The sequence below is a fragment of the Oncorhynchus masou genome, chromosome 17 (genome assembly GCF_036934945.1).
Source record: "Oncorhynchus masou masou isolate Uvic2021 chromosome 17, UVic_Omas_1.1, whole genome shotgun sequence".
In the NCBI taxonomy this organism is placed as follows: domain Eukaryota; kingdom Metazoa; phylum Chordata; class Actinopteri; order Salmoniformes; family Salmonidae; genus Oncorhynchus; species Oncorhynchus masou.
The window spans coordinates 6,659,709-6,686,413 of NC_088228.1; the positions used below are offsets into that span (position 1 = coordinate 6,659,709).

Here is a 26,705-nt window from a genome sequence, read left to right on the forward strand (position 1 = left end):
TTGTACCCCCATGTTGTAGTGAAACTCAAAGTAAAACATAATTTTGCAGTAAATTTCTCAAGCTTCATCTGGCTAGATTAATTGATTTCTGTAATTGAAGGAAAAAAAACTTTTAACTTTGAGCTGCAGCCTAGATAAATCTAAAGCATACTTCATATCCTCTTCGTCAGCCAGAAGAGCTGGCCCACAGTGAGGACAGTTACAGGGATGAGAAAGAGGGAGTCTGTTGGAATGATATTGTGGACATATGCTTTTTACCATAGAGGACTAATGGAGAGAGGGTTGGTGTAATGGCCAAGCAGACACACACACACACGGATGTAGAAACACACACACACACACACACCCTGCCAGATGTTGTCCTTCTGGTGGAGCTGGTGCCATTTGCCCTCCACAGGTGTTCAGTGTTTGCCGGTGGAATTTATGTATAGATTACAGAATTCCCCAAGTAATCAGAGGGGATAAAGTTCTATCTAAATATACCCATTACTGTTGACTGAAATCACAGGGGATAATGTCCAAACTAAACCTACCCATCACTGTTTACTGAAATCACAGGGGATAATGTCCAAACTAAACCTACCCATCACTGTTTACTGAAATCACACGGGATAATGTCCAAACTAAACAGAACCATCACTGTTGACTGAAATCACAGGGGATAATGTCAAAACTAAACATAACCATCACTGTTGACTGAATTCACAGGGGATAATGTCCAAACTAAACCTACCCATCACTGTTGACTGAAATCACAGGGGATAATGTCCAAACTAAACAGACCCATTAATGTTGATGGAAATCACAGGGGATAATGTAAAACTAAACAGAACCATCACTGTTGACTGAAATCACAGGGGATAATGTCCAAACTAAACCTACCCATCACTGTTGACTGATATCACAGGGGATAATGTCCAAACTAAACAGACCCATTAATGTTGATGGAAATCACAGGGGATAATGTCCAAACTAAACAGAACCATCACTGTTGACTGAAATCACAGGGGATAATGTCCAAACTAAACCTACCCATCACGGTTGACTGAATCACAGTGGATAATGTCCAAACTAAACAGAACCATTACTGTTGATGGAAATCACAGGGGATAATGTAAAACTAAACAGACCCATTACTGTTGATGGAAATCACAGGGGCTAATGTAAAAGTAAACATACCCATTACTGTTGACTGAAATCACAGGGGATAATGTAAAACTAAACAGACCCATTACTGTTGACTGAAATCACAGGGGATAATGTAAAACTAAACAGAACCATCACTGTTGACTGAAATCTCAGGGGATAATGTAAAACTAAACAGACCCATTACTGTTGATGGAAATCACAGGGGATAATGTAAAACTAAATAGACCCATTACTGTTGATGGAAATCACAGGGGATAATGTAAAACTAAACAGACCCATTACTGTTGATGGAAATCACAGGGGATAATGTAAAACTAAACAGACCCATCACTGTTGACTGAAATCACAGGGGATAATGGTAAAACGAAACCTACCCATCACTGTTGACTGAAATCACAGGGGATAATGTCCAAACTAAACCTACCCATCACTGTTGACTGAAATCACAGGGGATAATGTCCAAACTAAACAGAACCATCACTGTTGACTGAAATCACAGGGGATAATGTCCAAACTAAACCTACCCATCACTGTTGACTGAAATCACAGGGGATAATGTCCAAACTAAACAGACCCATTACTGTTGATGGAAATCACAGGGGATAATGTCCAAAATAAACCTACCCATCACTGTTGACTGAAATCACAGGGGATAATGTCCAAACTAAACCTACCCATCACTGTTGACTGAAATCACAGGGGATAATGTCCAAACTAAACAGACCCATTACTGTTGATGGAAATCACAGGGGATAATGTAAAACTAAACAGACCCATTACTGTTGATGGAAATCACAGGGGATAATGTAAAACTAAATAGACCCATTACTGTTGATGGAAATCACAGGGGATAATGTCCAAACTAAACAGACCCATTACTGTTGATGGAAATCACAGGGGATAATGTAAAACTAAACATACCCATTACTGTTGATGGAAATCACAGGGGATAATGTAAAACTAAACAGACCCATCACTGTTGACTGAAATCACAGGGGATAATGTCCAAACTAAACCTGCCCATCACTGTTGACTGAAACCATAGGGGGTAATGTCCAAACTAAACCTACCCATCACTGTTGACTGAAATCACAGGGGATAATGTCCAAACTAAACAGACCCATTACTGTTGATGGAAATCACAGGGGATAATGTAAAACTAAACAGACCCATTACTGTTGATGGAAATCACAGGGGATAATGTAAAAGTAAACAGACCCATCACTGTTGATGGAAATCACAGGGGATAATGTAAAACTAAACAGACCCATTACTGTTGATGGAAATCACAGGGGATAATGTAAAACTAAATAGACCCATTACTGTTGACTGAAATCACAGGGGATAATGTAAAACTAAACAGACCCATTACTGTTGATGGAAATCACAGGGGATAATGTAAAACTAAACATACCCATTACTGTTGATTGAAATCACAGGGGATAATGTAAAACTAAACAGACCCATCACTGTTGACTGAAATCACAGGGGATAATGTCCAAACTAAACCTGCCCATCACTGTTGACTGAAACCATAGGGGGTAATGTCCAAACTAAACCTACCCATCACTGTTGACTGAAATCACAGGGGATAATGTCCAAACTAAACAGACCCATTACTGTTGATGGAAATCACAGGGGATAATGTAAAAGTAAACAGACCCATCACTGTTGATGGAAATCACAGGGGATAATGTAAAACTAAACAGACCCATCACTGTTGATCACACCTGTGACTCTGCCCACATGCTACAGATGTAGAGGATTATTCATTTTAAGACATAAGCGACTCCAGATACGGCCAACCCATCTGTTGAGTAAATCTATCTCTCCGCACATGAATTACACCCGTGTCTTTGAGAGACAACCAGATCTCAGGTATATTTTCCTCAGCTCACCACTCCTCACCTATGGTTGACCTGTGGAGATATCTGCAGAGAAACAGTTGAGGGACATACAGTAAGTACCCCAACATCAATGATAGGAACATCCATCTCTGAGGTATACCGTCTACTATGACATAGCATAGCGTGTTTTCTCCTTTCTAGGTTATTATTTAAAGTTCAATAGAACTAGTAATATCAATTAATCTTGATTAGGAAGATGCTATACATAGTACATGATCATGCATCACACACAGTATGTGGTCTTAGGGTCATTGGTCATTACACACCGAGTTTGTAGGAAGTTGAAAATTATATAAAAACAGATCAACTATTCTCTGTTTCTCAACTAGTCTGTTTTTTTTGACAAATCTGTATTCATATCTATGAACGTTCTGCCTTCAGACCACTCTCCGGTGGAGAATTTAGCGTGCCGAGAAACCTTGGCCTGTCGGTTACCCCAATCCATGATTTATATTAAGATAAAGGTTCAGCTGAAGAGAATGTAAACAAGAGAGAATTTGCTTGTTAAAAAGCAAACAACATGCGTCGTCTGAGCATGCCGAGTCACTCAGTGAAGACCGCAGAGTTGTTGTCGAGCTCCAATCCTTAATAAGAACACTTCCAGACACCCCACAGTCTTCCAGACTTCCTACACAGTCTGTTTTCTGAATGTTTTCTGAAAAGGGATAGTGCACCACATTTTATATAAATATTATTTTCCTTACCCTGTAAGCAGTCTATGGACAAGGTAATGGTAGCAACCTATGCTTTGGTTTTTGTTTACGAGGCCACTGTCTTCAAATGCTAACATTTTAGCAATTTTTGTTCCAAGTCTCTAAACTTGTCTGTGTAGCTCCATAAAGTTATTTTAAGACACGCTAATACAGGTGTGTGGAGAAATCAGTTAAAGGAACTTGATGTTGTGGGGCAGAACATGAACATGCCCCAGACAGTGCTGTTGACCTTCATTGCAAAACAGAGTATTTTAATGAATTATTTTATTTATTTTACTAGGCAAGTCAGTTAAGAACAAATTCTTATTTTCAAAGACGGCCTAGGAACAGTGGGTTAACTGCCTGTTCAGGGGCAGAACGACAGATTTTGTACCTTGTCAGCTCGGGGATTTGAACTTGCAACCTTTCGGTTACTAGTCCAATGCTCTAACCACTAGGCTACACTGACAAGGTACATATATATATATATATATATAGTATAGTTTTACTACTAAAAATACTTTTTTAATGATTCACTATTTACATTTTTATGAAATTCCACAGAGGAGGATGGTCCTCCCCTTCCTCCTCTGAGTAGCCTCCACAGCCAGATACATGCATTTTTTAAATATATAAATATTTTTAATTGAATTGACACATGCTTATAGACCAGGGAATTTGGTTGTGCTTATCCTTGACCACTTGTTCCTTTGTTTCCCCCCAGTGGACCCATTGCAAGTGGGAAAGGGTGTAGTTCTGATCACAGTGACGGACATCAATGACAACGCGCCTGTCTTCGCCATCGAGTATGAGACCTACCTCTGTGAGAGTGCCAGACCTGGACAGGTATGTCAACATCTTATGATGCATTCAAAATCTCGTATTGGTAATGGAAGACTGAGGGCCATATACTGTACATTAGAATGGGATGACACAATTGATTGTTCTGATGCAGAGTTCAAAGATGATGTGATTTTGGTAGCGCTGTTTCATTGGATAAAACAATTATATTGCATATCATTGTTGCAATTAAAACAAATGAATAATTAGCCGTGTTGGGGAGTAGTGAACTAGATGTAGTTAAATTAGTAATTTAAGAACATTTTGCAGTAGCTTGGTGGTAGAACTAAATTCAAACATTGGTAGTGTTTTCAGTAGTTAATTACTTTCTTTGTCATGTAGTGGTATAGCTAACTACTGGAACTACACACTACTGTTTTACCATGTAGCGGTGTAGCTAACTACTGGAACTACACACTACTGTTTTACCATGTAGCTAACTACTGGAACTACACACTACTGTTATACCATGTAGCGGTATAGCTAACTACTGGAACTACACACTACTGTTTTACCATGTAGCTAACTACTGGAACTACACACTACTGTTATACCATGTAGCAGTGTAGCTAACTACTGGAACTACACACTACTGTTTTACCATGTAGCGATGTGGCTAACTACTGGAACTACACACTACTGTTTTACCATGTAGCGGTGTAGCTAACTACTGGAACTACACACTACTGTTTTACCATGTAGCGGTATAGCTAACTACTGGAACTACACACTACTGTTTTACCATGTAGTGGTGTAGCTAACTACTGGAACTACACACTACTGTTTTACCATGTAGCTAACTACTGGAACTACACACTACTGTTTTACCATGTAGCGGAGTAGCTAACTACTGGAACTACACACTACTGTTTTACCATGTAGAGGTGTAGCTAACTACTGGAACTACACACTACTGTTTTACCATGTAGCGGTGTAGCTAACTACTGGAACTACACACTACTGTTTTACCATGTAGCGGTGTACCTAACTACTGGAACTACACACTACTGTTTTACCATGTAGCGGTGTACCTAACTACTGGAACTACACACTACTGTTTTACCATGTAGCGATGTTGCTAACTACTGGAGCTACACACTACTGTTTTACCATGTAGCAGTGTAGCTAACTACTGGAACTACACACTACTGTTTTACCATGTAGCGGTGTAGCTAACTACTGGAACTACACACTACTGTTTTACCATGTAGCCGTGTAGCTAACTACTGGAACTACACACTACTGTTTTACCATGTAGCCGTGTAGCTAACTACTGGAACTACACACTACTGTTTTACCATGTAGTGGATTAGCTAACTACTGGAACTACACACTACTGTTTTTCGCAAAAAGAAGTAGGCAATAATTTCTTTCTTTTTCGGCATCAGACCTCCCTAATTCTCACTTGAAACATTGTTTTTGTGTTTAATAGGCTAAATTACACATTCTGTTAATTAACATATGACCCGGAAGTGATCTATTCTTGCAATTTGTAGTTTATGACATTTCAGATTTACATGTGATACTTTTTTAAGTAGTATGGATGTAGTGAACTACATTTTCAAAGTAACTTCAGTTAAGTAAAATATTTTTTTTTCTAAGGGTAGCCTTAGTGTAACTCGACTTTTTCCAGTGTGAAATAATTGGTAGCTTGGTAAACTATATTTTCGGATTAGCTTCCCCAGCACTGATAATTAGGCATATATATATATATATTTGTTTTAAATTTTATTTTACCTTTATTTAACCAGGCAAGTCAGTTAAGAGCAAATTCTTATTTTCAATGACGGCCTAGGAACAGTGGGTTAACTGCCTGTTCAGGGGCAGAACGACAGATATGTACCTTGTCAGCTCGGGGGTTTGAACTCGCGACCTTGAACTTGCAACCTTCCGGTTACTAGTCCAACGCTCTAACCACTTGAGGTGGAAAAATATTTTCTGCGCCATAATTGTCTCATAGCCAATTGTACTGTATAAAACAACAGCGGTCAGGTGAAGGTAGTTAGAGGCGTCACATGGATCTCCATAGCAGGTGCCTAATCAGGGGATCAGAGCTTTGTGCTGCCATGTGGAAAAGGCTTTTATAGGGGATGCAAAACAGGACTGTGGGGAGATTGTGGCATGAAATTGGTTTGTGTGAAAACGTGGCGTGGTGTCAAGTACTCGGTGTCAGCTCACCACGGCAGCCAACCAGCCAAGCTGAGACCACACATTTACTTATGCATCCATTCTCTGTCTCTGTGGATAGGGAGCACAGCTGTGGTGTGTGTGTGTGTGTGTCTGTGACATTACACCTTTTTGTGTTGTGAAAATGGCATCATTAAGTCCTCACAACAACAAAAAACAATACCAGTGAATTGTTCACACCACATTGACATACCCCATACCCAAGAATCTCTTCAAGCAATCCATTGAAATACAATAGCATCACACACCACTGCCCGCCATAATTATAGTAGGAGATGATAGCCATATTAAATATGTGGTGCTCTCTTAATGAGTGCAATTAAGCCCAATCAGGTTAACAGGGATACACGGCCTGACAGACCTGTGTGTCCTTTGGTGACCTTTGACATTAGAATGTTGTCTTTTATGTAATGGCTGAGTTCAAGGCCCTCATGCGCTTCCAATGAGGCGATTATCCACATGAATGGACACTTCTCTTCCTCATGGCCCACTGCCTGTAGAGATACAGATGGTATGGCCGAGGAGATAACATGTCCTTTATGATAACTACATATTAAATAGTTTGTATTCTATTTATTTAACTAGGCAAGTCAGTTAAGAACAAATTCTTATTTACAATGACGGCCTACCCCGGCCTCCCCTAACCAGAACGATGCTGGGCCAATTGTACGCTGCCCTATGAGACTCACGATCATAGCCAGTTGTGATACAGCCCTGCATTGAACCAGGGTCTGCAGTCACACCTCTAGCAATAGAGATGCAGTGCCTTAGACAGTTGCACCACACAGGAATTGGGTAGTTTGAGCCCTGAATGCTGATTCGACAGTTGTGGTATATCACGGGTATGACAAAACAGTTATTTTTACTGCTCTAATTACGTTGCTAACCAGTTTATAATAGCAATAATGTACTTGGGGGGGTATATGGCTAATATACCATGGCTAAGGGCTGTGTCCAGGCACTCCGAGTTGAGTCGTGCCTAAGAAAAGCTCTTAGCCGTGGTATATTGGCCATATACCACACCTCCTCTTGCCTTATTGCTTAATTATACAGACCTATGTCCAATATATACTGTACATGCACGTTAGACTAATTTAAATGTTTGTCTTGATTTAGCTTACGTGCCCCACTGCCTGTAGAGACACAGATGGTAAGACATAGAAGTTATATATCTCCTTTATGATAACTCTATATTGTATACTGTAGTTAGTGGTATTCAATCTCATATGGAATAACGCTATATAATATAGTTAATAGTATTTCAATCTCATATGCAATAACTATATGTTATATAGTTAATGGTATTCAACCTCATATGGAATAATTATATATTATTGTAATGAACACGATGGGAGACAGAGAGCCTGGGTTCAAGCGCAGGACGCAGCAGGTGTTTTTTTGTAAAGGACCACAGGAGGAGGCAGGTAGCTGGGTCCAGGGGCAGGCAGTAGGTCATACACAGGAGGAGGCAGGGAGCTGGGTCCAGGGGCAGGCAGAAGGTCATACACAGGAGGAGGCAGGTAGCTGGGTCCAGGGGCAGGTAGCTGGGTCCAGGGGCAGAAGGTCATACACAGGAGGAGGCAGGTAGCTGGGTCCAGGGGCAGGCAGAAGGTCATACACAGGAGGAGGCAGGTAGCTGGGTCCAGGGGCAGGTAGAAGGTCATCCAGGAGGAGGCAGGTAGCTGGGTCCAGGGGCAGGCAGAAGGTCATACACAGGAGGAGGCAGGTATCTGGGTCCAGGGGCAGGTAGAAGGTCATACACAGGAGGAGGGAGGTAGCTGGGTCCAGGGGCAGGCAGAAGGTCATACACAGGAGGAGGCAGGTAGCTGGGTCCAGGGGCAGGTAGAAGGTCATACACAGGAGGAGGGAGGTAGCTGGGTCCAGGGGCAGGCAGAAGGTCATACACAGGAGGAGGCAGGTAGCTGGGTCCAGGGGCAGGCGGAAGGTCATACACAGGAGGAGGCAGGTAGCTGGGTCCAGGGGCAGGCAGAAGGTCATACACAGGAGGAGGCAGGTAGCTGGGTCCAGGGGCAGGCAGCAGGTCATACACAGGAGGAAGCAGGTAGCTGGGTCCAGGGGCAGGCAGAAGGCCATACACAGGAGGAGGCAGGTAGCTGGGTCCAGGGGCAGGCAGAAGGTCATACACAGGAGGAGGCAGGTAGCTGGGTCCAGGGGCAGGCGGCAGGTCATACACAGGAGGAGGCAGGTAGCTGGGTCCAGGGGCAGGCAGAAGGTCATACACAGGAGGAGGCAGGTAGCTGGGTCCAGGGGCAGGCAGAAGGTCATACACAGGAGGAGGCAGGTAGCTGGGTCCAGGGGCAGGCAGAAGGTCATACACAGGAGGAGGCAGGTAGCTGGGTCCAGGGGCAGGTAGAAGGTCACACCAGGGGCAGGTAGCTGGGTCCAGGGGCAGGCAGAAGGTCATACACAGGAGGAGGCAGGTAGCTGGGTCCAGGGGCAGGTAGAAGGTCATACACAGGAGGAGGCAGGTAGCTGGGTCCAGGGGCAGGCAGAAGGTCATACACAGGAGGAGGCAGGTAGCTGGGTCCAGGGGCAGGCAGCAGGTCATACACAGGAGGAGGCAGGTAGCTGAGTCCAGGGGCAGGCAGAAGGTCATACACAGGAGGAGACAGGGAAAAGGCTGTAACGTTGTCCGGGAGATCAGGCAAGAGGTTGATAACAGGAAATCCTATTATATAGTTAGGGTCCAAATCTTATATGGAATCATATACAGGAGGAGGCAATGGTAGCTGGGTCCAGGGGAATAATTAGGTCATACACAGGAGGAAGCAGGTAGCTGGGTCCAGGGGCAGGAAGAAGGCCATAACAGGATAGGCAGTTAATGGGTCCAGGGGCATGTCAGAAGGCCATAACACATAGGAGGCAGTTAGCTGGTAGGGGCATCGGCAGGTCATAACACATAGGAGGTGGTATACAATCTCATATGGAAGGCATATACAATGTTTTATTTAACTAGGCAAGTCAGGTAAGAACAAATGGGTCCAAAGGCGACCCACCGGAAACCTGGTAGCTGGGTCCAGGGGCAGGCAGGGACATCCACATCAGGAGGCAGGTTTGCTGGGTCCAGGGGCAGGCAGAAGGTCATACACAGGAGATGCAGGTAGCTGGGTCCAGGGGCCCTAGGCAGTTAATGGTCATACACAGGAATAACATGTATTATATAGTTAGACATTTTGTCCATTCAGGCATTTTTGTTTGTCAACACAGGAGGAGGCAGGTTAATTCTGGATCCAGGGGCAGGCAGAAGGTCATACACAGGAGGAACTTTGGTAGCTGGGTCCATTTCAGGCAAAGGTCATAAAGGAGGAAACTGGTAGCTTTTTGTCCAGGGGCAACAGAAGGTCATACACAATCAGGAGGCAGGTAGCTGGGTCCAGGGGATATTTCAAAGGTCATAACAAATCAAAAGGAGGCAGGTAAATGGGTCCAAATTATTCAGGCCCCTTAGGTCAATACTTTGGAGCGCCACGCTGGATTACAGCTGTAAGTCCAGGGGGTATGTCTCTATCAGTTTTACACATCGAGAGACTGACATTTTTCCCATTCCTCCTTGCAAAACAGCTTGAGCTCAGTCCAGGGGCAGGCATGGAGGTCATTTGTGAACAGGAGTTTTCAGGTCTTTCCAGGGACAGGCAGAAGGTCATTCAGGAGGAGACTTTGACTTGGCCATTCTAACACTGTCCGGGAGATCAGTTTATTTTTGAAATTCCATTGAAATTTTATTATATAGTTAGTGGTATTAAATCTTATATGGAATAACTAATATAATATATAGGTAATGGTATTACAACTCATATGGAATAATTATATAGTATATAGTTAATGTTATTACATCCATGATGCTGCCACCACCATGTTTGACAGTGGGTATGATGTTCAGGGTGATGAAATGTGTTGCTTTTATGCCAAACATAACATTTTGCATTGTTGCCAAAAAGTTCAATTTTGGTTTCATCTGACCAGAGCACCTTCTTCCACATGTTTGGTGTTAAATCTCCCAGGTGGCTTGTGGCAAACTATAAACAACAATCTTATGGATATCTTTATAAATGTTTTATTTAACTAGGCAAGTCAGTTAAGAACAAATACTACTGATTGTTGTCCAAAGGACAGAGTCTCCACCGGCAGCCTGTAGATCTCTGCAGTTCATCCAGAGTGATCATGGGCCTCTTGGGATCTCTGATCACAGTCTTTTTGTCTGAGCTGAAGGTTTAGACTGGGATGCAGTGCTTGGTAGATTTGCAGTGGCCTGATACCCTTCCATAGTTAATGGTATTCAATCTCCTATGGAATAACTATGTATTATATAGTTAGACATTTTGTCAATTCAGCCATTTTTGTTTGTAACCCAGAGTCAGATTAATTCATGGATACCATTCTCGGACCTGCCTGGTGTTTCCTTGTTCTTCAAATGCTCTCTGCGCTTTTAACACCTCTGAGACTATCAAACATAAAGATTTATAAAACTGTATTTTTTTTAAGAATCATCATTTTAGTCATTTATTTCAAACTTGGACAAATCAAAAACTGAAAAATTGGGCTGATCGCAGCAAAGGTTGCGCACTGAAAGTATTAACTTAAGGGGGGCTGAATAATTTTGCACGCCCACTTTTTCAGTTTTTTATTTGTTAAAAAAGTTTGAAATATCCAATAAATGTTGTTACACTTCATGATTGTGTCCCACTTGTTGTTGATTCTTCACAAAAAAATACAGTTTTATATCTTTATGTTTGAAGCCTGAAATGTGGCAAAAGGTCGCCAAGTTCAAGGGGGCCAAATACTTTCGCAAGGCACTGTATTTCTCTCTTTTTAAAGGAAGTTGAAGGTAGTTTCTCGACTGATTTCTAATTAGCGTTGTCACGTTCTGACCTTTATTTCCTTTGTTTTGTCATTATTTAGTATGGTCAGGGCGTGAGTTGGGGTGGGCAGTCTATGTTTGTTTTTCTATGATTTGGGTATTTCTATGTTTCTGCCTGGTATGGTTCTCAATCAGAGGCAGGTGTCATTAGTTGTCTCTGATTGAGAATCATACTAAGGTAGCCTGGGTTGCACTTGGTGTTTGTGGGTGATTGTTCCTGTCTCTGTGTTTGCACCAGATAGGGCTGTTTAGGTTTTCGCATGTTTATTGTTTTTGTTAGTCTATTCATGTATAGTTTTTTCTTTATTAAAGAACCATGAATAGAAACCACGCTGCGTTTTGGTCCGCCTCTCCTTCAAGTAAAGAAAACCGTTTCAAGCGTTAGCTCAATGACTGGAAGTTTATGGGATCAGCTAGCTGATCATGACCAAATCATTGTGCTCATGCCAGTTGTCAAAATGCTCAAATTATCTCTTTAAAGGTTAGACTGATTTACGCTCCAAAAATGTTATATACACTCTAGAGTACCTGAATATTACTCTGGCCTTCAATATGTTTGTGCTGTATAGCCAGCTGCTGTGGTAATTGTAATGCCAAACTTGGAGTTGACGTGTCAAACTTGGAGTTGACGTGTCAAACTTGGAGTTGACGTGTCAAACTTGGAGTTGACGTGCCAAACTTGGAGTTGACGTGCCAAACTTGGAGTTGACGTGTCACACTTGGAGTTGACGTGCCAAACTTGGAGTTGACTTGTCAAACTTGGAGTTGTAGGAGTTGGCTATATAATAAAAACAGATCTGAGACCAGCCTTCCTGGCTGAACACCACCTGTGTACCATCTAGAATTGGGGCCGAGAGGACATTTTAATAACTGTCATCATGCATTATGTAATTTAAAATCCGTCAACAGCGTAACTTGTGAAAATCATTGTCATCCCGAGGCTGTGCCACTTAAACAATTCAAAGGAGTCCCTGTTTGCCCGCACCGAGAGACACTGAGCAAAACAACATGAAAAACCCTAGCCTACATACTGTACATAAACCTTCTCCCAAATGAATTAAGTGGATTCCTGTACTACTTTGAAAATAAACTTCAGCAAAATGATTTTTTATTTTTTTTTATTCCACCTTTATTTAACCAGGTAGGCTAGTTGAGAACGAGTTCTCATTTACAACTGCGACCTGGCCAAGATAAAGCATAGCAGTGTGAACAGACAACAACACAGAGTTACACATGGAGTAAACAATTAACAAGTCAATAACACAGTAGAAAAAAAGAGAGTCTATATACATTGTGTGCAAAAGGCATGAGGAGGTAGGCGAATAATTACAATTTTGCAGATTAACACTGGAGTGATAAATGATCAGATGGTATTGTGCAGGTAGAGATACTGGTGTGCAAAAGAGCAGAAAAGTAAATAAATATAAACGGTATGGGGATGAGGTAGGTAAATTGGGTGGGCTATTTACCGATAGACTATGTACAGCTGCAGCGATCGGTTAGCTGCTCAGATAGCAGATGTTTGAAGTTGGTGAGGGAGATAAAAGTCTCCAACTTCAGCGATTTTTGCAATTCGTTCCAGTCACAAGCAGCAGAGAACTGGAACGAAAGGCGGCCAAATGAGGTGTTGGCTTTAGGGATGATCAGTGAGATACACCTGCTGGAGCGCGTGCTACAGGTGGGTGTTGCCACCGTGACCAGTGAACTGAGATAAGGCGGAGCTTTACCTAGCATGGACTTGTAGATGACCTGGAGCCAGTGGGTCTGGCGACGAATATGTAGCAAGGGCCAGCTGACTAGAGCATACAGGTCGCAGTGGTGGGTGGTATAAGGTGCTTTAGTAACAAAACAATGATTTTGATGCTGCTGGGATCTCAATAGACCATCATCAGATAAGGAGTAGCAAAGAATATCAAAACTGTAACTTACGCATATGACATAAAAGTAAACTTCTTTGGTTTTGCATTGGCGAGATGTATGTTCACCATGGTTAAATCATGTTTAAATCCGAGCTCCAACAGTGCATTAGTATCTGACACAACAAAGTATCACAACAATACACACAAATCTGACTCCAACCTAAGTGTATGTAAACTTCTGACTTCAACTGTATATAATATTTACAAAACCAACGTCAACAGTGCCTTAGACTCCTGTGAGTTCGGCATTCACTGCCAATACCTGATTGTAATTGGATGACAAGGCCAATCCTGTAAAAACAAACAACTTGATTGTGTCCCTGATTGACTAAGCTGCGTTGAAGCCGCCACAAAGAGGGCTTGAAGACAGTTTGTGTGTGTGTGTGTGTGTGTGTGTGTGTGTGTGTGTGTGTGTGTGTGTGTGTGTGTGTGTGTGTGTGTGTGTGTGTGTGTGTGTGTGTGTGTGTGTGTGTGTGTGTGTGTGTGTGTGTGTGTGTGTGTGTGTGTGTGTGTGTGTGTGTGTGTGTGTGTGAGAATATTGTTTGCATTCTTCTGTCTCTCCCTTAGGACTCCCGTCTGACGAGAACCCGACCTCACTAATTCTCCTGTGGAAGCAAATCTGTGACGAAGGGATTGCTACCGTTACCCTTGTGTGAAAGAGAGTAGCATTCATTATCAATGATAACATGAAGACATCTCAAACAGCTACCATTAAGGCCTTAGAAACAACATACTGGGCACAGTATACCTACCGGCCCTTTGAGAGAGACAGCGGAAGACATAAGGGGAAATCAAATCAAAACTTCTGAGACCGTTAGGGTTGTTGAAGTGGTCACAATCACAAACAAAATAGTCAATAGATTTTTGAGAAATTTGTTTTCTTATTTTTAAGTTCTTAGAGGTTTCTTATTGATTGGGTAGTTCTGGTTTTGTAGCATGGACGCTTAGCTGGGGGGGTGGGGAGGGGGGGGGCGCTAAGAAGGGGTTTGTGGTGTACTTCAATCTGTCAACAGGAAACTGTATTGTAGGGCAGGGGTCTAAGCTGGAAGTGTATTACAATCAAGCAGGCATGTTTTGTTGTTACAAATGGTAATGACCGGTTGCAATGATCAGCGGTAGGGGAGACGGGCTGGTTGTCACATGTTTGACTTTTTCCCATATTAGAAGAAAATAACAATTACTAGAACCGAGAGCAAAAAATAAATCTGCACACTGGTACCTACTCCCAAGCACCTAGTTTTATCAAGCATATGGAATTTAATCAAAATAAGAATGTGTTCTTAACTGACTTGCCCAGTTAAATAAATAAAAAAATACAAATAAAATAACATATGTAACCATGTTTCTAATGAAGCTTGGGAACATATTGGCCTACAAGTTTGAACATTTTTTTTACATATTACATATTACAATTTACTCCAGAACCTGGGACAAATGTTTTTACAAACTTGAGCATAACACCTCTCAATACAAGTACCATAACCATAACAGGAAAATACTCTTATTTGTCTCTTTCTTAGTTATTGCATCATATCCCCGAGAACACCTTGTTCCCAATGCTTTCTTATTCAAAAAATACACCCGGAGGAACAAATTATTTAAATATGAAAACAAAAGAGCATTGTACGTTTTTGTAAATCACATTTTGTATGTCATCTGTTATGACTTAATTAGCTTTCAGTATATTTTTATTTTACTCAGCAAGTCAGTTAAGAACAAATACTTATTTTCATTGACGGCCTAGGAACAGTGGGTTAACTGCCTGTTCTGGGGCAGAATGACAGATTTCTACACTGTCAACTCAGGGATTTGAACTTGCAACCTTTTGGTTACTAGTCCAAAGCTCTAACCACTAGGCTACCCTGCCGCCCTGTTTCCATAATTATGTGCAAAAGACACATTTTAATGTAGTAAAAGCCCTTATCATTGTGACAGCAAAGAGTAAACATATATGGTCGCTTTTCCCTTCGTGTCATTTGTGTTTCAGTCTCTTTGGAGCCTTAAATGACTGTTTATCACTCATTAAGAACTTAAAGATACACTATGGAAAGGTAGTCGCTAATCGTTTACGTAAAAGCTTGCATGTCGGCTGTATGGTTTGAATGAGATGATAAGAGACTACAAGAACCACAAACCCTTAGATTTCGGTTTGTGGCTTGGGAGGTGTGTCTCTTTCTGTCCAATAGGATATTTTCAGTCAATTAAGGATACCTTTCCCACCATCGGTCCACACACCTTGATATATCAATTTAGATAGAAATAATTAAAATCTGCAATGGCATTCTTAAAGTTCATTTTTAAAGCAACAACATCTTGCCATCACTGTCATATTCATTAAGTGTTCATTGGGCGGAGCGCCGTCCAGGTTTGTTCGGTGTAGGCCGTCATTGTAAATAATAATTTGTTCTTTTAACTGATTTGCCTAGTTAAATAAAGGTAAACTAAAACGTTTGCCTTTTTGAAGGAGAGTCAATACAAGGGATTACCAATAGCTGTTCCTAGTTGTTCATTGTTAATGGCACTATCCTTACATGACCCATGCTCCTCCCTGGTGTTTTTCCTTACAAAAGCAAAGCAATAATGAACAAGCCAAATGTATTAATTTCCTAAACCCCAAAAGGTTTCCACTTCAGCCGTTGCAATGGAAAACAGATGGCGGGTGTGTAAGCGGGTATGTAAGCGTCAGTCCCTAAGTCCCATCGGCATCCCACACCTGCAATGGGGTTATTTGTGTAGTTTGTCTCGCTCTGCCTTCTGTTTTCTATCTCAGGGTGCCTGCTCTATTGTTTAGGTGCCCTTGATTCGGGCCATTTTTCCAACTGTCATCCCATTATTGGTTATGATGTGTCGTCCAGAGCTGATTTTGACTGCCAGGTGTTTTTCACACAATGGCAGACGATGAAGAAGAAGAATAATACTAAATCCCATACAGAGTACCATTGTTATATGTCGGTCCAGCACTTGTCAAAGTTATTATTTGAATGTATGTCTTTTTCCATAATGGCTACTGCCTTCCTAAATGGCTGGTATAGGATTTGAATAGTAACTGTCTGGCTAACAAGTAGACCCACTGTAGTGTGACGGGTCTGAGGTGTCGTCTCTGCCCAGCCTTTCGTACATGTGTAGCATTTCTAGCTGACTGCATGTTCTCTAGGGGGGCTTCCATGGAGCGATGGATAATAGTGTTAAAAAGGTTACAGTTTGTTATCACAGATAACCGCTATAATAATACACCTACAATATCCACTACACGATCAAAAGTATATGGACACTGGTTCTGGGAAGGTGTCTGCTAGGTGTTGGAACATTGCTGCGGAGATTTGCTTCCATTCAGCCACAAGAGCATTAGTGAGGTCGAGGCATTGATGTTGGGCGATTAGGCCTGGCTCGCAGTCGGTGTTCGATGGGGTTGAGGTCAGGGCTCTGTTCAGGACAGTCAGGTTCTTCCACACCGATCTCGACATGCATTTCTGAATGGAAATTGCTTTGTGCACGGGGTTATTGCCATGCTGGAACAGGAAAAGGCCTTCCCCCGATTCTAGACTCAAGATTCTAGAATGACATTCCAGAATCATCTAGAATGTCATTGTATGCTGTAGCGTTAAGACCGTTATTCCTCCTCCACCAATCTTTACAGTTGGAACTATGCATTGGGGCAGGTAGTGTTCTCCTGGCACCGCTAAGCCAACATTCATCCGTCGGACTGCCAGATAGTGAAGCGTGATTCATCCATCAGAGAGAATGTGTTTCCACTGAGTCCAGTGGCTTGTGTGCGGCTGCTTGGCCATGGAAACCCATTTCATGAAGCTCTAGACTAACAGTTCTTGTGCTGACGTTGATTCCAGAGGCAGTTTGGAACTCAGTTGTGAATGTTGCAACCGAGGAAAGACGATTTCTACGCGCTACGTGCTTCAGCACTCGGTGGTCCCGTTCTGTGAGCTTGTGTGGCCTACCACTTTGTGGCTGAGCCGTTGTTGCTCATAGATGTTGACTGGTGCAGATCGAGCAGGGCAGAAATTTTGAATCCATCAATTTGAAGATAGATTTTGTATATATATATATATATATATATATATATATATATATATATATATATATATATATATAGTACCATTATCCATGGGCACTTTTCAGTCAAGGGCCCTTTTTGGGGAAATAGCATGATCTTGAAAGGGTGAACAATACAGTATATATGGGTAAAGCATGCTATCTTCCAAGTGTATGTTATATGATCTATAATTTACATATCTATCTCGCTGTCGGCTACTTGACCCATGACACCGTTTTTGAACCCTGTCCTCATAGCAATATACTGAAAACAAATATAAACGCAACATGTAAAGTTGTTGGTCTCAAAGCTGGAAAATGTGCTCATAAATAAATCAAACAGAAAATTAAAACAAATAGAAAATAAACCAAACACATAAATTACACTTATATAAAATAAACTGTTTATTTATAGATGATTTATTTGATGATCCTAAAAAAGCCCTTAAACCTCTCAAAGTCCTGTGCCAAATATTCACTCACTGTTAAGTGAGACGGGACAACACATATTGAGCTACCTAAACAAATAAGACAGTAAATCCATCCAGATAATCACGTGGGTAAACTTTAAATCCTCGCACGGACAAGGTGGCATATTTAGGGATTTATGTCAATTTATCACAAAAAACAAATACAGTTGTTGTTGCTTTACTCACTCCCACTGTGCATCCCAAATGGAATCATATTCATTATATAGGGCTCTGGTCAAAAGTAGTGCACTATGTAGGGAATAGGGTGCCATAGGGCTCTGGTCTAAAGTAGTGCACTATGTAGGGAATAGGGTGCCATAGGGCTCTGGTCAAAAGTAGTGCACTCTGTAGGGAATACGGTGACATAGGGCTCTGGTCAAAAGTAGTGCACTATGTAGGGAAGAGGATCCCATTTGGGACAGAAACCCTGTTGGCATGGTGGTGCATTTCCAGTTTCCAGGAGATTTTCTCATATTGAGGTTTTGTGCTGACTTGCTCTTCACGAGGGCAGGGCTCGGCACGGCCGGTGTTTTACCCAGCCAAAGCTAGGGGGATTAGGCAACCGCAGAGCGTCGGGCCGGGGGGAATCTTCTTATAGCGCCACCTGATGGGGCCTCCACTGATAATCATCTTTTAAACACAGCACTTTTAAATGGTGTGTTTTTTTTTCATGTGTGTCATAAATCGTAAGCCAGCCCGGGAATGGCTTTTCCACTTTAATGCTTAAATTGTCCGAGGCAAACATTGTGTGTACTGATTTCTGTGTGTGTGTGTGTGTGTGTGTGTGTGTGTGTGTGTGTGTGTGTGTGTGTGTGTGTGTGTGTGTGTGTGTGTGTGTGTGTGTGTGTGTGTGTGTGTGTGTGTGTGTGTGTGTGTGTGTGTGTGTGTGTGTGTGTGTGTGTAGTATTAGTTATTTGGCTTAAACTCGCGCTGTCCCTTTTCCATTTGGTTTGGAAGTGATATGATGGTGTTTATGAGATAATTTCAAGGTGATATAATAATAGAATTCACACTCCTATGTATTTTAATCTATTTCAAATCAAATGTTATTTGTCACCTGCTTCATAAACAGCAGGTGTAGACTAACAGTGAAATGCTTACTTCCGGGTCCTTCCCAACAATGCTGAGTAAAAAAATGTTTGTGATTATAGAAAACAATAACACCAAGGAATATATACACAATTAGTAATGATAACTTGGTGGTGCTGCGGCCTAAGGCACTGTATATCAGTACTAGAGTGGTGCTGCGGTCTAAGGCACTGCATCTCAGTACTAGAGTGGTGCTGCGGTCTAAGGCACTGCATCTCAGTACTAGAGGTGTCAATACAGACCCATGTCCAATTCCAGGCTGTATCACAACCAGCTGTGATCGGGAGTCCCATAGGGCAATGTTCAATTGGCTCAGTGTTGTCCAGTTTAGGGTTTGGCCGGGGTAGGCTGTCATTGTAAAATAAGAATTTGTTCTTAACTGACTTGTTAAATAAAGGTTAAATAAAATAAAAATAACAAAAATCAATACACCCAGTCACTAAAAAGATACAGGCGTCGTTTCTTAACTTAGTAGCCGGAGAGGAAGGAAATTGCTCAGGGATTACACAATGAGGCCAATGGTGACTTTAAAACAGTTACAGAGTTTAATGGTTGTGGCGGGAGAAACCTGAGGATGAATCAACAGCATTATAGTAACTCCACAATACAAACTCAACTGACCGTGAAAAGGAGGAAGTCCGTATAGAATAAAAAATATTCCAAAACATGTATCCTGTTTGCAACAAGGCACTAAAGTAATACTGCAAAAAAAAAATTGGGGCCAAATCGTGGACAAAGTGACAAAAAGGAAGCCTGTACAGAATTTTAAAAATCTAATACAACACATTACTGACTACCACTCTCCATATTTTCAAGCATAGTGGTGGCTGCATCATGTTATAGGTATGCTTGTAATCATTAAGGACTGGGGGGGTTTCAGGATAAAAAAGAAACGTAATAGAGATAAGCAGAATCCTAGAGGAAAACCTGGTTCAGTCTGCTTTCCACCTGACATTGGGAGATGAATTCACCTTTCAGCGGGACAATAACCTAAAACACAAGGCCAAATCTACACTGGAGTTGCTTACAAAGAAGATGGTGAATGTTACAGTTTTGACTTGAATCTACTTCAAAATCTATGGCAAGACCTGAAAATGGTTGTCTAGTAATGATCAACAACCAATTTGTCAGAGCTTGAATAATTTTGAAAAAAATAATGGGCAAATGTTGCACAATCCAGGTGTGGAAATTTCTAAGAAACTTTCCCTGAAAGCCTAAGTTGTAGTCACTGCCAAAAGTGCTTCTAGAAAGTATTTACTCAGGGGTGTTAATACTAATGTAAATGAGATATTTCTATATTTCATATTAAATACATTTGCAAACATTTCTAAAAACATGTTTTCACTTTGTCATTATGGGGTATTGTGTGTAGATGGGTGAGGAAGAAACATATTATTGAATCAATTTTGAATTCAGGCTGTAACACAACAAAATGTGAAATAAGTCAATGGGTATGAATACTTTCTGTAGGCACTGTATTTACATATAGGTAGGGATAAAGTGACTAGGCAACAGGATAGATAATAGACAGTAGCATCAGCGTATGTGATGAGTCAAAATAACTGGTGCAAAGAGAGTAAATGCATATAGTTAAATAGTTAATCAATCACTATGGACTAACTATTTAGCAATCTTATGACTTGGGGGTAGAAGCTGTCCTGTTGGTTCCAGACTTGGTGCACTAACTTGGGTGGTTGGAGTTTTTTCCAAATTTTGGGGCCTTCCTCTTTTTGTTGTTCTGCAGCAGACAGCAATACACACACATTTGTCAAATCATATCATATAAATATAATACCAGGTTCTACTAACAATACTCTATATCAACCTAATGGAAAACATCCCAATGTAACATTATTGTTATTATTTTTATGAGTATTGTTTAAAGGGTCATCATAATGGTAAGAGGCTAATCCTGACCACACACAGGAGGGTTCAATGGGCATTTTGTAGTTGGAGTAACGGTCTTCTGAATTAGTCCCAATGTGGTACTGCCTTTCCCCTCCATGTATCACTAATATCACCATCCATATTGTCATGTCAGATGTTATAGCTGGTGTTTTACAGTATCTGGCTCTATCTCTTGGTGTGGCCTATTGTCATCTCTGAAAATGTTGTCTGTGCATTTTTATTATAAATGTTGATTTGGCTCTTCTTTTTTCACTCAGTGGTCCAGTATAGAGTTGATATTATACCCTTTGGGGGTCCTGGTGGAGAAAGAAAACAGCCAGGCTAATCCTCAGATAGGCTCCGCAAATTCACCAGGAGTCAGGAGTAGCTAACATTTGATTTGTGGTTTATCAAGTCAGCCATATCATCCATGGTTCTGAAAAAGGGAGTAAATATTCTGTACATAAATGGGGTTATCTCAATAAATATTCAAACAACAAAGAAAATCTTTGTATTTCATGCCCAGATTGAAGTAGAATTCAATGAACTCTGATCAATCCATGATAAAGACATGCACTCGAATCTGCAGGAGAGATCCAAAGGAACAAATGAATGAATAGAGGTAATTAATAAAAGCATTTGAGAGACATTATTATTAATTTTTTGGGGATATTTTACCCTTTTTTCCCTCCCCGATTTCAATCTTGTCTCATCGCTGGAGAGGTGAAGGTCGAGTCATGTGTCCTCCGAAACATGACCCGTCAAACTGCACTTCTTAAAACTTCTTAGGGCTGCAATCCCATTAACGGGATGATATGACAACAGCCAGTGAAAGTGCAGGACGCCAAATTCAAAACAACAGAAATCCCATAATTAAAATCCTTCAAACATACATGTATCTTATACCGTTTTAAAGGTAATCTTGTTGTTAATCCCACCACAGTGTCTGATTTCAAATAGGCTTTACAGCGAAAGCTCCACAAACGTTATGTTAGGTAACCACCAAGCCACAGAAAAACACTGCAATTTTTCCAGCCAAAGAGAGGAGTCACAAAAAGCACAAATAAAGACAAAATGAATCACTAACCTTTGATAATCTTCATCAGATGACACTCATATGACTTCATGTTACACAATACATGTATGTTTTGTTTGATGAAGTTCATATTTATATAAAAAAATCTGAGTTTACATTGGCGCATTACGTTCACTAGTTCCAAAAACATCCAGTGATTTTGCATAGCCACATCAATTCAACAGAAATACTCATAATAAATGTAGATGATAATAAAATTAGACACATGGAATTATAGTTATACCTCACCTTAATACAACCGCTGTGTCAGATTTCAAAAAAACTTACGGAAAAAGCAAACCATTCAATAATCTGAGACGGCGCCCAGAAAACAAATACAATTTTCCGCCATGTTAACAGAGAGTGGTGCTGCGGTCTAAGGCATCTCAGTACTAGAGTGGTGCTGCGGTGTAAGGCATCTCAGTACTAGTGGTGCTGCGGTCTAAGGCATTTCAGTACTAGAGTGGTGCTGCGGTCTAAGGCATCTCAGTACTAGAGTGGTGCTGCGGTCTAAGGCATCTCAGTACTAGAGTGGTGCTGCGGTCTAAGGCATCTCAGTACTAGAGTGGTGCTACAGTCTAAGGCACTGTCAACAGAAATCAGATATTACATTTTAAATATTCCCTTACATTTGATGATCTTCATCAGAATGCACTCCCAGGAATCACTGTTCCACAATAAATGCTTGATTTGTTCAATAATGTCCATTATTTATGTCCAAGTAGCTACTTTTGTTAGCGCGTTAGGTATACAAATCCAAATGCTCGTGCATAACTTCGGACAGAAACATCAAAAAGTTATATTACAGGTCTTAGAACCATTTCAAACTAAGTATAGAATCAATCTTTAGGGTGTTTTTATCATAAATCTTCAATAAAGTTCCAACCGGAGAATTCATTTGTGTCTAGAGAAGCAATGGAACGCAGGTCAATATGTGAATTGCGTGTGACCAGGAAATGGCTCTCTGCCAGTAACCTGACTCATTCCCCTCTCATTCAGCCTCACAATACAATAGAAGCCTCATTCAAGTTTCTAAAGACGGCTGACATCTAGTGGAAGCCCTAGGAAGTGCAACTTCATCCATATCCCAATGTAAATTCAATTGGGCCTGGGTTGAAAATCGACCAACCTAAGATTTCTCACTTCCTGTTTGGATTTCTCAGGTTTTTGCCTGCCATATGAGTTCTGTTATATTCACAGACATCATTCAAAAAGTTTTAGAAAGTTCAGGGTGTGTTCTATCCAATACTAATAATAATATGCATATATTAGCAACTGGGAATGAGGAGCAGGCCGTTTACTCTGGGCACCTCTGGGCACCTTTCTTCCAATCTACTCAATATTGCCCCTGCAGCCATAAGAAGTTAACTTCTTAACACGGAAGCCAGTTGCATCAATGTGTCGGAAGAAACACTGTTCAACTGACAACAGAGGTCAGCATGCAGGCGTCCGGCCCACCACAAGGAGTCACTAGAGCATGATGAGCCAGGTATAGCTTCCCCAGTCAAACCCTCCCCTAACCTGGAAGGCACTTGGTCAATTGTGTGCCACCCTATGGGACACCCGATCACGGCCGGTGGTGAAACAGCCCAGGATCGAACCCGGTCTGTAGTGATGCCATTAGCACTGCATTTTTACTTTTTTTACCTTTATTTAACCAGGTAGGCTAGTTGAGAACAAGTTCTCATTTGCAACTGCGACCTCGCCAAGATAAAGCATAGCAGTGTGAACAGACAACAACACAGAGTTACACATGGAGTAAACAATAAACAAGTCAATAATACAGTAGAAAAAAAGAGTCTATATACATTGTGTGCAAAAGGCATGAGGAGGTAGGCAAATAATTACAATTTTGCAGATTAACACTGGAGTGATACATGATCAGATGGTCATGTGCAGGTAGAGATATTGATGTGCAAAAGAGCAGAAAAGTAAATAAATAAAAACAGTATGGAGATGAGGTAGGTAAAATTGGGTGGGCTGTTTACTGATAAGACTATGTACAGCTGCAGCGATCGGTTAGCTGCTCAGATAGCAGATGTTTGAAGTTGGTGAGGGAGACAAAAGTCTCCAACTTCAGCAATTTTTGCAATTCGTTCCAGTCACAGGCAGCAGAGAACTGGAACGAAAGGCGGCCAAATGAGGTGTTGGCTTTAGGGATGATCAGTGAGATACACCTGCTGGAGCGCGTGCTACGGGTGGGTGTTGCCATCATGACCAGTGAACTGAGATAAGGCGGAGCTTTACCTAGCATGGACTTGTAGATGACCTGGAACCAGTGGGTCTGGCGACGAATATGTAGCGAGGGCCAGCCGACTAGAGCATACAAGTCGCAGTGGTGGGTGGTATAAGGTGCTTTTGTGACAAAACGGATGGCACTGTGATAAACTGCATCCAGTTTGCTGAGTAGAGTGTTGGAAGCTATTTTGTAGATGACGTTGCCGAAGTCGAGGATCGGTAGGATAGTCAGTTTTACTAGGGTAAGTTTGGCGGCGTGAGTGAAGGAGGCTTTGTTGCGGAATAGAAAGCCATCTCTAGATTTGATTTTCGATTGGAGATATTTGATATGAGTCTGGAAGGAGAGTTTACAGTCTAGCCAGACACCAGACGCATTGCAGTGCCTTATACTGCTGTTCCACTCGGAAGGCCCGGGAACACATTTTTATATTGAGAGAATACATTTTATATTGAGAGAACACATTTTCATATCGAAGGAACACATTTTTACATCGAGGGAATACATTTTTATATTGAGGGAACAAATAAAAAAATCTGAGGCAACAGATGGGAAAAAAAGGAGGGAATTGACTTTTTTCTCCCACTATGACCCTTAAGGGGTTCCGTAATATTAAGACAGCTCTCGACAGTAGATGAATACAAGTCCTGCTGAGACTGTTCTAATATAGACATCGTACTCCAGAATGCAACACAATAAACTGAACTGACCTTACCTGAATGTAACCTTTGGTCATCTATCCCCTACAGGTCATTGAGACCATCAGTGCTGTTGACCGAGACCAGCCTCAGAGTGGACACCGCTTCTTCTTCTCCCTGACCACTGAGGCTGCTGGGAATCTCAACTTCACCCTGAGAGACAACAAAGGTCAGTGCCTGACCCGGAATGGGTAGGGGTAAAGGTTAGGGTATAGGGTAGAAACGCCACAAGGATCCTGGATAGCACTAACTGGCCAGACACATGGTCATATTGGGCCGATAAAACTTGCACAGTTGGCAGCAGAACAGTCTAAACAAATAAGGGAGCCATTCAAAATGGATGCTTGGTCACCAGGCAGGAGCAGCTCCACAACCATATTGTGGTTTCCTTGCCTTGATTGTCTTTTTCCCATTACGTAAACCCCATATCAGCTAATGTTTGTCATGTTTTTTTAGGAATCCACCAAGTGGTGTCTGAACACAATTTAATCAAAGTATTGATATGTCCCCCCCCCCTCCCCAAGACAACACGGCTTCTGTGCTGACCAAGCGAGGGGGTTTCCAGCGCCGCCACCAGAACGTGTACCGCCTCCCCGTCCTCATCATGGACAATGGGAGCCCCGCCCTCAGCAGCACCAACACCCTGTCCATCCGGGTGTGCGACTGTGACCCTGATGGGATCCCCCAGTCGTGTGGGAGTGAGAACTCCATGCTCTCAGCGGGCCTCAGCACCGGGGCCCTCATTGCCATCCTGGCCTGCATCCTCACACTACTGGGTAAGCCATTTTACCAAAACAAATCAGGGCCACATCAGGCCTGCAAGCTCCTTCATGTGGCCCCTTGACTGATATCTGATGTTTTACTGCATTAACAGTGTACACTGTTGGAATATAAAATACTGAGTATGTACACTGATGGAGTAGTGTCTCACCAATCACAGTTGCGAGATGAATTCATATCTTCTAACATTACAAGAGAGTCAAAGGAGTTCCAGGCTTTCAAATGAACAACTTCCCTGCAGAACATCAGCCATTAACAACTGAGCACGCTGCGATGGCGAAGTGGTCAAGGCGTTGGACTTGAAATCTCCTCAGTCAGGTTTAAACCTTGCTCGCAGCGCAATGACAAAACTGTTTTAGGGCTCCCGAGTGCAGCAGCTGTCTAAGGCACTGCATCTCAGCGCTAGAGGTATCACTACAGACCCTGGTTTAATTCCAGGCTGTATCACAACCAGGAGTGATTGGGAGTCCCATAGGGCAGCGCACAATTGGCCCAGGCATGAACAACTTCACTATAGAACATCAGGCCTTAAGAGCTTCACTATAGAACATCAGGCCTTAAGAACTTCACTATAGAACATCAGACCTTAAGAACTTCGCTGTAGAACATCAGGCATGAACAACTTCACTATAGAACATCAGGCCTTAAGAGCTTCGCTATAGAACATCAGACATTAAGAACTTCACTATAGAACATCAGGCATTAACCACTTCACTGTAGAACTGGGGAATTAGCTCAAGTGGTAGATCGCTCGCTTGGCATGCGAGAGGGAGCGGGATCGAATTGCTTAGATAATTGCTGGTTGTCACAAACAAAATCACACAAAAACTAAAATATACACTACCCTTCA

General features: G+C 41.8%; 1 protein-coding gene across 1 annotated transcript in view; it reads left to right on the top strand.

Moving 5' to 3' along the window:
* The window catches only part of LOC135558351 (cadherin-7-like), a 148,098-nt gene that overhangs the window by 100,302 nt on the left and 21,091 nt on the right, over positions 1–26,705 (top strand). The window contains exons 9-11 of the mRNA XM_064992096.1: positions 4,473–4,594; positions 25,127–25,244; positions 25,600–25,851. Coding sequence (XP_064848168.1) covers positions 4,473–4,594; positions 25,127–25,244; positions 25,600–25,851 — 492 coding nt within the window. The remainder of the gene's footprint in view (positions 1–4,472; positions 4,595–25,126; positions 25,245–25,599; positions 25,852–26,705) is intronic.